The sequence below is a fragment of the Python bivittatus genome, unplaced genomic scaffold (assembly GCF_059951505.1).
Source record: "Python bivittatus isolate LINGU-HERP-01145 unplaced genomic scaffold, Pbiv_v1 ctg000850_np1212, whole genome shotgun sequence".
NCBI lineage: Eukaryota > Metazoa > Chordata > Lepidosauria > Squamata > Pythonidae > Python > Python bivittatus.
In genome coordinates, this window is record NW_028277112.1 from 5,272,482 (window position 1) to 5,284,749 (window position 12,268).

Consider the following 12,268-nt stretch of genomic DNA (forward strand, 5'->3'; position numbering starts at 1 on the left):
GTTACAACAGTCTACCCTCAGCTTTTAATATGATCTATATTAAGATATCAGCTCACTGTTTGGGAGAAGAGTCAATATACTATAAATTTTAAAATAATATAGAGATGGACTATATGCGATACTGGAATTTGGGTCACCTCATAAAGCTAATTTATAATAGATTTAGGAGAGACAAAAAGTGCTTTTTAACACACTGTATAGTTTGCAACATTCGTTGCCACAAACTGTGCTGACACTGTCAAGAGATGGTTTTCAAAACAGAGTAGACATTTGTATTTTTGTATTATAAAATGACAACTCAGAAAGCTGCACAAATGGAAGGAAGAAGAGGATCATTAGGCCAACTGGCAGAAAAGGCAATTCCATTAGATTTACTTCAAAATATGTTTGATCAGCTTGGCAATAAACTGGCTCAGTCACTTGTGAATAAATTTATAGCTTTTGAAAAGGAAATGTACATGAAAAACTGTCATGATGGAAAAGATGGAAAACTCTGTAAAACAACTGTCTGGAGATATAAAACAAGTGAATGTGATAAGATGGAAATTTTGGAGGGTAAAACAGATGTTATTGATAGAGAATTGGAGAGAGAACTAGATAATTTGGCTCTATTGGAATTGAGGGAAAAAGAATTTTGTTTGAGATTTAGGGCTATTCCTGAGAGCAATGATGACAATATTATACAAACTTCGACAAATTTTTTGGAATGGGAGGAGGAAGATACAGAGGTAGAGATTGATAACATCTGTAGTATAAATTCAAGATTTGCAAGAACAAGAAATATTCCAAGGGATGTCTTGGTGCATTTTGTGAGGAAAAAGACAAGGGATCAAGTCTGCAAAAGCATTTTAATACAAGACTGAAGATTAATAACACAGATATAATTATCCTAAAAGAAATTTATATCAGACTTCTACGTAAGAGAAAAGAAAACTCCTTTTTGACTGAAAGATTAAAGCAGAAAAAAGATTTCATTTCACTGGGACAAATTAGAAGATGTGATTTTTACTTTTAAATAACAGAGATTTCAACTGAATTCTGTTCAAAAGGTGAGATAATTTTTGGAAAAATGTAGAGAACTAGAAGAGGTCCAAATGGAGGTTGCAGAAGAAACTATACAAAAATTACAACAGATTCAAAAGAACTCTGACAGAGATGATACTAAATTATGTGCTATGGGTATTGACTTTTCTAAATTTTCAGCTTGACTATGTATTACAAATGTTTAACATGGAATAAATGGAGCAAATGCTCTCCAAAAGAGAGAAAAAATCATTACTTAAAAAAATTAAAACAAGACATAATTAGTCTAGAAGAGACTCATATTAGGAAAAAGGATAAAAAATATTTGATTTATAAAAATGTGGGTGAAGAATTTATTTCAGCAGGACCTAAAAAAGAAATGGAGTTGTTCTATATATTAAACTAAAACCAGAACTTGTACTGACTGATGAACATGCTAGATTTGTTGGGTTGGAAGTTGAATTACATGGGGCTGAGACTATGGTACTGGGAATTTATGCCCCAAATGAGGACAAAGTGACTTTTTACAAACAACTTATGGAGAGATTAATGAGCCTTTCTTATGAAAATTGGTGTTTGATGGGGGATTGGAATGGAGTGATCTCCCCACAACTAGATAGAACATCAGAGAAAAATATCAAAATCACTCAAGGTAAATTACCAAAAACCTTTTTTTAATTTGATGGACAATTTAGGGTTAGTGGATGCATGGAGACAGAAGAATGGCAATTCTAGAGAATACACCTACTTTTCAGAAAGACATAGATCCTTTTCAAGAATAGATATGATTTGGATCTCAAAGAACTTGGCTAATAAAATTTCTAAAGTAGAGATTTTACCAAATACTTTTTCTGATCATAACCCTGTGAATTTGGTTTATAAAAGGAAATCTACTTCTTTTAGATGGAGATTAAATGAAATGCTGTTACAGAAAGAAGTAATAGTGAAGGATTGTACAAGAAAATTAACAGAATTTTTTGAAAACAACCTAAATAAAGGCACTGATTTAAGGATGGTTTGGGATGCAAGTAAGCTTTTATCAGAGGATATTTCATACAATATAATATCAAACTTAAAAAGAAGAGCCAAGAGAAAACACCGGCTATAAGGAAAGAAGAAGTATTAAAGAACTCTCCAAGAAAGATAAGCATCTCTCATAAATGCTTACAGCAACAGTTATTGATGTTAACAATAAGAGAAACGGAAATAAAAATGAATTACGCACAGCAAAAAAATTTTGAATTTGCAAATAAACCAGGAAAATGGCTAGTGTACAAATTAAGAAAAGAAAAAGAAAAAAATGATATTGAAATTACAAGAAGTAGATACTGTATTAATGGACAATGCGGCCATACAAAAAGCATTTCATCAATATTTTTCCAATTTGTATAAAGGAATAATATTCCTTTGTAGAATACAGATGAATATTAAAAAAACAGAATCTACCAAAGATTACAGAGAAACAAAGACAGATTATGAATGAACCTATAACAATAAGAGAAGTTTCTGAAGCTATAAAAAAGATTAAACCAGGAAAAGTACCTGGACCAGATGGATTATAGGGCTCTTACTATAAATGTTGTGAGGATGAACTTCTATAATCTTTGCAAAATATGATAAATCTTATTTTACAGGGAGGAACGATACCTGAGATTTGGAAAGATGCAAATATAGCATTAATACCTAAAGAGGGACAAGATTTGACTTCAACAAGAAATTATAGACCAATATAACTGGATCTGGACCTGGTTATGGAATGGAAACGGCATTGGTCGCACTTATGGATGATCTCTGACAGGAGCAGGATGGTGGAAGTGCAACCATCCTTGCTCTCCTTGATCTCTCAGCGGTTTTCAATACTGTTGACCACAGTATCCTGTTGGGAGAACTCAGGGAATTGGAGGTGGGTGGCATGGTCTTGTGCTTGTCCCCGGAGGTGAGATTGGCCCCCTCACTCCTGGCCTTTCAGAGGGATCTGAAGACCTGGCTCTGCCATCTGGCCTGGGGTGAGGAGGGAAGTCATCAAGTATGGGTTTGGCTAGCCCCTTAGAGGCCTGGTGTTGCTGCCTTGAACCATCGGCCTCCTGGACTTTTTCCTTTATTTTTTGTAATTGTGTATACAGACTTTTAACTGTATATCTATTTATTGTTCTTAATGAGTTGTGAGCCGCCCAGAGTCCCCCACTTGGGGGAGATGGTCGGGGACAAATTTAATAAATAAATAAATAAATAAATAAATAAATAAATATCATTATTGAATAATGATTGTAAGTTGTTCACAATGATTCTAATTGATAGATTGAAAATAATTTTGCAAGAATTTATTCACAAGGACCAATATGGGTTTTTACCTAAAAGACAGTTAAAGGACAATGTTAGAAATGTGCTGGATATTTTAAAATATTTAAACAGCATAATGAAAAACAACTGGCTTTTTTTTTTAGATGCACAGAAAGCTTTTGACAATTTGAATGGGATTTTTTTATTTAAAGTTTTGGAAGATATGAACTTTGGAGAGAATTTTATAAAAAGGATAAAATTGATTTATACTTCACAGAAGGCACAAATAACCATAAATGGAGATTTAGCTAAATCATGTGAGATACAAAAAAGAACAAGATAAGGTTGTCCATTGTCCCCCATTCTGTTTATCTTAGTTCTCGAAATAGTGAATAGAGACATAAGAGAAGATGAGAGGATTATGGGTGTAAAGATTGAAAAAACAGACTTATAAATTAAGAGCCTTTGCAGATAAACTGGTGTTGGTTTTAGAATATCCCTTAAAGGGAATTGAAATATTAATGGGAAAACTAAAATAATTTGATGCATTAGCAGGTTTTAAGATTAACAATCAGAAGACAAAGATGTTGACAAAAATATGAAGACACAAGATCAAATAGAATTGATGAATAAAATGGATTTCAAGGTTGAGAAGAAGGTAAAATACTTGGGTATTAATATGACAAATATGAATTGTATGTTATTTCAAAATAATTATGTTAAGACTTGGAATGAAGTTTAAAAAGATATGTTAAGATGGGAGAAAACACAATTGTCATAATTGGGGAGAATTTCTTTGATTAAGATTAATGTTTTGCCTAGAATGCTATTTTTGTTCCAGATAATACCTGTTTTGGCATCTGATGTACCAATTAAACTATGGCAGAAAGATATATCTAAATTTATGCAGCAGGGGAAAAAACCACGAGTTAAATATAAGGTGTTACAAGATATTAAAGAAAGAGGAGGATTGGCCTGACTGAAATTATACTTTGCAGCTTGTTTAGTTTGGATGAAAGAATAGATGTTGCTGAAAAACAGGAGTCTTTGGCAGTTAGAAGGACATGATGAGATTTGGATGGCATGGATATTTATAGTAGAACAAAACTGAGGTTAATGTAGATTTTAAAAATTATTTTAGACGTGCCATTTTGAGAACAGGGAATAGATAGAAACCTAGATTGTTCCTGAAAATACCTTTGCGGTTCTCAGCACAATAAGCATTTTAAAGAAGAGAAATGATAAGGGACTGTGAGAAAAATATATCTTTGGGTGAAAAAGATGAGTTTTTAGAGGCCTCAGATGAATGGGATCGCCTTAATAAGATTGAAATATAAAGGAATGTGGAAGCATCCTTGAAGCTGATGTGAACCAGGCCGGTTGTAAGCTCCTTATCACAAACACCCCCATAGCAACCTGGGCATCTGCCCTGAGGGAGGCTGCCTTCTTCCTGGCATTTGGCACCTTGAACTAATTTGTTTCTTCTTCTCTGTGACACTATTGTTTTACTAGCAGATAACAGATAACAGAGGGGCAGAGAGTAACTTGAGAACTATTGCTTATTTAGGTATGCCTGCATCACCACAGAACATTCTGTTATAGAAGCCGACAGCATTGACCCCCCGTTTCAGCTCAAGTAACAGAACTAGTAGCCTTACATCAAGCCTTGTCTTATGTAGGGACACAATCAGCTAACATCTATACTGATTCAAGAAATGCATGGGGCTCAAGATTATGGTCAACTATGGAAAAACAGGGGATTCCTAACAAGCACTGGAACAGAGATTAAACATGGCCCGTTAATCTGTGCTATTTTAGATCTCATCCAGAACCCGAAAGCTTTAGCAATAGTCAAGGTTAAAGCACATTCAGGAGTTAAAGGCAATGAGTTGGCTGATGGGGCAGCAAAGCAAGCCGCTCTCAAACCACAGTCAGAGCAGAAATTTTTGCAATTGTTACCCTGCACTGTACCTGTAGATGCAGCTTGGGTGCAGGAATATGCCACTAACCAGGAGAAAGAGAAATGGAAACAGCAGCAAAGGAGGAAGAAGGAGTCTAGAAATTAAAAGGGAAAGTAATCATTCCCAGGATGGCAGTTAAACACATTTTGAAGTCGCTACATGATCAAGGTCATGAAGGAGCAGAAGCGTTAGCTCAGAGATTTAAGCAACATTGGGCAGGCGAAGGAATTAATGCAGAAGCACAGAAGATATCTGGCAACTGTGCAGTTTGCCTGGCCCATTCTAAGGGGAGAGGACTGAGGCCACATCCTTCTCAACTGCCTAGAGGGCAGTATCCTTTCCAAATGATACAGATTGAATTTGCTGACATGCCTCCGTGTAAACAGGAGAAGCACCTATTGATTGTAATATGAACCTTCAGTAATTATGTAGAAGCATTTGCTATCAGAAAAGCAGATGCCAGTGCAGTGGCCAGATGTTTGTTAACTGAACTGGTGCCAAAATGGGGTGTATCAGCAGTCATTTACTCAGATAGAGGGAAACATTTTGTAAATCAAGTCATCCAGTTAATGGGTACAGCCCTGGGAATAGAGCTAAAATATCACTGTGCCTACAGGCCACAGGCATCCTTGGCCAAACTAGTAGAAGCAATTGGTTGGGGATGGGTAGATGTACTCCCCATGGCACTTTTGGCCATCAGAAGCTCACCCCTAAAGGAACTGAAACTGTCTCCCTATGAAATTGTATATGGGGGACCAATGCCTCTGGGCCTTTGCTCAATCCCCATTCCAGAAGGTGTTCACCCTAACCCATGGTCAAGTTACTTACGTGCTATACAATCTTTTCAACAGGAGCAGTGCCAAACCCAAGAGCGAGTCAGACAACATCGTAATCAGAGCGGGCTACCTGAAACTGAACCATTTGACCAGTTGCAAGCAGGAGACTGGGTGTATCGAAAAGTGCATCAAAGGAAAGACTGTCTCTCTCCAAGGTGGAAAGGCCTGTACCAAGTGCTGTTAGTAGCTCACAGCAGAGCAAAGCTTGAAGGTCTGACCTCGTGGGTTCACTTAAGTCATCTCAGGCGCGCTCCAGCTCCAGCCCCAGAAGCAAGCACTACCAAGGACTGTGTTCAAAGCTCCCAGGAAACAAACAGATTAAAGAAGAAAGAAGAAGGGTGAAGTTTTGACTACGAAACCCTGAAGAGCTCTGAAGATAAGTTTTAAATGGACTCTTGTTGCTAGTTTAATATTAATACTTGGGCTCCTGCAGTCACTTAAATTGTTTACTGTTTACTGTGTTTCTTTTTCTTTACTTTCTGCCTCACAGCAAAACTATGGCTCTATTTACTTTTATTATAGCCAGTGTGATCTATCTACAAATGCCAGGATATAAGATGCAATACCCACTAGATTGGTTGCCTACTAGCAATTCCTATCTGACTTTAGTTCATTCAGTAATCCCTCCTGGTGAACCTTTCTGTGCTCTTGAGGGAACCAACTGGGATTCTGTGCTTAGAACATGTTTTATAGGAGTATCTGACCTGTTTCTAAACGTGCTCCATACCATTGCTGCATCACTCCCTACACATAACCCACTTACCCTTGATTACATAGGGAAAACCCTCCTGTACTATCAGTCCACAACCACCAAACACCAGTGGACCAACCAAGCATTATACAGGGTAGAAACCAAGGGCAATTTGCCAGGGACCAACTGTGTGCAAGTAGTTGGCTGTGAAAACAAAAAGACATGTCTTTCCCTACCAGCTCTTGAAAAATGCTCAGGGGTAATACAGCTCACCTCTGTAAGAGTTTCTCACTACTTACCAAAGGGCTGGTATCTATTGTGTGGAAACTATGCCTTTTCATACTTCCCAGCACAATCCTTGGGAGGCCCCTGTACAGTTGGGCGTTTAACTTCATTTCATGCAGTACCACTTGTTCAAAATTACTCTCATCATAAGCCCAGGCAAGTGCGCAGATATCGAATAGAGGGGCCCCCACTTGACACTACCTGTGATGACCACATAGGGCTGTTGAACACCAAAGATGTTTATGGGCTTGCTATATCTATAATTGGAATACCAGGTCTAGCAAGCCGTGTTTACCTAGATCTCAGAAAATTGGCCTGTTTAGTTATAAAAAACATCAACAAGTCTTCAAATGCTATAGCTCTCCTAAATGAAGAGCAGGAACAATTAAGAACAGCAATTTTACAGAATAGATTGGCCATTGATTTTATGCTATTCAAAATGGCCCATGGGTATGAGGAATTTCCAGGTATGTGCTGCTTTAACCTGACAGACAATTCCTTGCGTGTAAAAGCCACTGTGCAAGATTTAAAGGATCTGGCAAAACATATCACTGAACAAGCCCCCAGTAATCTGTGGAATTGGCTCACCTCTTGGTTGCCTGGAACTGGGTGGCTGAGAAATTTAGCATTAGGATGCCTAGCTTTTCTGGCTGTAGTAATCCTATTACTGTGTACTGGACAATGCTTAATGGGCCTTTTTAACAATTGCCTCCAGAAGAGTGTAAGGCTCAATCCAGTTCTCCAGTCTGTCCTGGAATTTGACCTTTCTGAAGGTCAAAAGGGAGGAGAGGACTGTGAGAAAAATGAATCTTTGGGTGCAAAAGACAAGTTTTTAGAGGCCTCAGATGAACGGGATCGCCTTAATAAGATTGAAACATAAAGGAATGTGGAAGCATCCTTGAAGCTGATGTGAACCAGGCCGTTTGTAAACTCCTTATCACAAACATCCCCATAGTAACCTGGGCATCTGCTCTGAGGGAGGATGCCTTCTTCCTGGCATTTGGCACCTTGAACTAATTTGTTTCTTCTTCTCTGTGACACTATTGTTTTACTAGCAGTTAACAGATAACAGAGGGGCAGAGAGTAACTTGAGAACTATTGCTTATTTAGGCGTGCCTGCATCATCATATGAATATGTATACGTATACATTCTTCTTCCTTTCCCCTTCTTGTAGAACTGTATAAATATCAGAGCATCCATTTTGCCTATAGGGGAGTGCCTCCCACTAACTTCTGGTGGGGTCCCCCTCCAGTACGTACTGCCTAATAAACACTGCAGTGAAGCCTTGATTATTCTGCATTTGTGTCCTGCGTTTTGATTCCACATAAACATAAATGGTTAACTTACTCTGATATACTAGAATTTTGCCAAGAAAAATGTAAAATAAAAGCAAGAGAAGAGTTGGTGGCAGAAGAATACACACGTCAATGGTTTTCTTATGTATAATTATTAGAAAGACTTAAAGTAGATAAAATAACTTTTGGTTTTGACATTGTAAGACTGAATTTGAAACAGAACTGTGTACAAATGATGAACATGTTATTACTAAAATGTATACACTTTTATTGAAATTTGAAACAGAAGAAGAACAAGTGAAAGAATGTATGATAAAGTGGGCTAAAACTTTTGGTTATAATATACAGATTGAACATTGGGAGAATATGTGGTTGAAAGGACTAAAATTTACATTATGCCATAGTCTTAAAGATAATTTTTATAAAATGATGTATCACTGGAAAAATTGTCTAGAATGTATAAAGGTACATCACATTTATGCTAGAAATGGAAACAACAGGAGGGGACATTTTATCATGCTTGGTGGATAAGTAGGAAATTGCTTCATCCTGTTATTTCAAGACTCACCTCTTAATACTCCCCAAACTTTGCCAGCCTTTAACACAGCTGTAGGCTTTGATACTTGGAGCTGATCTTGAAAGGAAAAGAATATTTAACACTGAATTACTATTCAGTAAAACAAACCATGAAACAATCACTTAGGGAAGTAACACTTTGTCGCACACAGACTGCTTATATCCAACGGAAGCCAAATGTACAAGCAGGCCTCATTAAAGGAAACCATGGCCCATACAGGGTAAGTCAGCTTCCCACTACAAGCAGCTCCTAAGGAATAAAGATTTCTTGAAATCAGGTCTATATTACTTGTGATTTCCCCTGCCAAATGAAGCTTCTCAAGAAACAGATTTTGTGAACCTGCCTCACACCTCATCTCTTTTTGCAGTGGAACAGGAGAAATCAGCAAGCATTTCTGAGACGCTTACAGTATCTGGCTACAACAGTTTTCTCCATGGCTGGGATTGAAAGGTGTTGTAGTACTTTGGTGCCTTTCATATGCATTAAGATTTCTAGCTAAACTGCAAAACCAAAGCACAAACAGAAATGTGTACAGTATTTTCCTGTTTCCTATTTTATGTCCCACTGCAAATACATTGCTCTGAAAAGGAAACAAAATCTCGTTTCTCCTCCAGCTTGGAAAACATTGAAGGCCATTTATTCATGTAGGCCAGATACGTACCTACATCCATGAATGGATTGGGGGGGGGGGAAGCACTATTGACAGGATCACAATCAAACTGTATTTCCCCTACTGTATTTCTGAAATTCAGAATTCTTATGAATTCAAGATGACATCATCCCCACTTCACAGGGAAGCTTTCCTATTTTGTTAAATATAAAGCCTTTAATGGGGTGGAAAAAATTCCAAAATCAGTGCACTGACTCCTGAGCATGCGGAATACTAATGAACTGCATTGAGGAGGAGACGGAGAATGATTCAGAATGAGGAATTGAATGGAGTATCTTTGAGAAGGGCCCATTTGATAGAATACTGAATTTTACTGCCAGTCCCATTTGTGTTCATCAAATATTTCAATTATCCAAATATATGCAGTTCTATCTAATTTGTGCAGTGAACTATTTGCCTGGGTACATAGCATTCTTCTCCATCCATCTTTATAGCTAAATAAACTATGTGTAACGGCCTGTGAAAATAACCTTGGGAGACAGGAGGAAGAGCCACAGCCTAGACCAGCTGGCTGGGGAATTCTGAGAGTTGAAGTCCACATATCTTAAAGTTGCTAAGGTTGAGAAACACTGGCCTAGTCAATGGTCAGACAAAAGATATCTCAGCCCACAGAAGGGATGGTGATGTAGGAAGTGTTTCAGAAGGGACCCTCCCTAGTTCTCTGGAAAGTAAAGGCAGGGGAGGGGAGAAGTGCTTTCAGACTTGCAAGATACTGTTACTGTAACCTTACAATACAGGTAGTGTTAGTACTCATGGTTTGAGTTTCTTGTCTGGACAACCTCAAAGGGCTGACACTATGCCACTGTATCACACATACATTTATTAGTCACAATGAGTCTTGTTAGTCTGCAGTATAATATTTCACTCAATTACTCACCTGATAAAACTATTAGATAAGAAGGTGGTTATTACAGATGATAAAAACTAGTGCCCAATAACATACCCATGACATGTAAGAAAAGAAGGAAGACAGGCACAAGCCTGTACATAACTATACCATAAGATACTCACAGGCTTCATCTGATGTAATACTAGGGAATTTATCACATTCGGAATCCTCTGAAGTGATAATCACCTGAAGCGAGGACAATTCTGTTTCATAACGGGATTTTCCCCCATCTTGATTCTGCCACTTGGAATGCCCAAACATATATTCATAATACCTGGAAGTGAATCCAGTGGCACAGAAAGATGTTACTCAGATTTGGCATTGTCAGAACCCAAAGCAATAATTTCAAATTACAAGAAGGAAAGTCTTGATCAAAGATTAGGAAAGGCTTATTAATGGTTTGAGCCATCCACCAGTAGAACAGACTGACATGGAAGGTAGAGCATTCTCCTTTGTTCGGGGCTGTTAGAGAAAGGCTCGATGGACACCCACATTAGGGGTGTGGTACTAGGGAATGTCCTGCCTCCGCAGCAAGTTTGATTAAATGTCAAGCCTTTTCTATCCTTACCATTACAAATAATAGAATACATGCACACACACACATAAACACACGCACACACACACACACATATATACAGTGTGTATGTGTGTATGTATGTATGTATGTATGTATGTATATATGTGTGTGTGTGTGTGTGTATGGAGAGAGAGAGAGAGAGAGAGAGGGAGGGAGAGAGAGAGAAAGAGAGAGAAAGTGGTATAGTTCTTGCCCAACTCTAATCTCAATTAAATCATTAGTTTTGGGGAGGGGGATTGCAGAAACTAATTTACCATTTTAGGGGGTCGCAGAATCCCTAAGCTTGAGAAATACAGCTGTGTTAGTTGGAAAGAGAATTTTGTTTTACATATTTGGAGAGAGAGGCACCTCTCATTAGAACTGTTTAAATCAGATATGTTTTCAATGATGTCCTGGAGAATCCAAAAATTATTTGGAAGAGTACCTTTTCATTCCACAACAAGAATGACAGTCTTCAGGGAGGGATAGCTAGCCTCCCACTAGGCAGCTTAGCCCCAGAAGAGTACTGGGTATCTACCCTTCATTTACATAGGTTGATTACCCACTCAGGAAGATCCAACTCCCAGAGTACTATTTTCAGGGAATGACATTGCTTCTTTTGTTTTTGTTCTTTTCATCCTTTTATGCATGTTATGTAAGAGTGTTATTCTTTTTTTAAATTGCAGTTATTGAAAACAGGTTTGGGTGTTCAGCTATTTGTGGGGATACCCAGGCTCTAATCCAGTGTTTCTCAACCTCAGCAACTTTAAGATGTGTGGACTTAACTGGGAATTGAAGCCCACACATCTTAAAGTTGCTGAGGTTGAAACACTGCTCTAGTCTATTCTTAACCATGGAAGCTTATTATGTGACTGTGTACCAGCCACTCCCACTCACCCAACCCACCTCACAGGATTGCTGTTGTGGAAAAAAAAATAAGAGGAGGGAGCATTGTTATGCCACCCTGGACTCCTAAAAGAAAAGCACGATATAAATAGACACAATAACAGTAATATACACAATAACCACCCAGAGTCACTGGGAATCAGGCGGCATATAAATTCAATAAATAAACAAACAAATAAATAAATAAATAAATCATCACACAAATGACATACTATACATCATTCACGTCATGAGGTGACTGCCACAGATTACATAATTCATGTAATTCGTGCAGTGATGTTATGACATGGGTAACCAT

The 12,268-nt window shown here is 37.9% G+C and overlaps 1 protein-coding gene across 2 annotated transcripts in view; it reads right to left on the bottom strand.

The window, feature by feature from the left end:
* Positions 1–12,268, bottom strand: part of HEXB (hexosaminidase subunit beta) — a 36,605-nt gene that overhangs the window by 22,609 nt on the left and 1,728 nt on the right. For both annotated transcript variants that reach the window (XM_088130151.1, XM_025165526.2), the window contains exons 2-3: positions 10,631–10,782; positions 8,941–9,006 (exon numbers count right to left, since the gene is read on the bottom strand). In XM_088130151.1, coding sequence (XP_087986277.1) covers positions 8,941–9,006; positions 10,631–10,782 — 218 coding nt within the window. The remainder of the gene's footprint in view (positions 1–8,940; positions 9,007–10,630; positions 10,783–12,268) is intronic.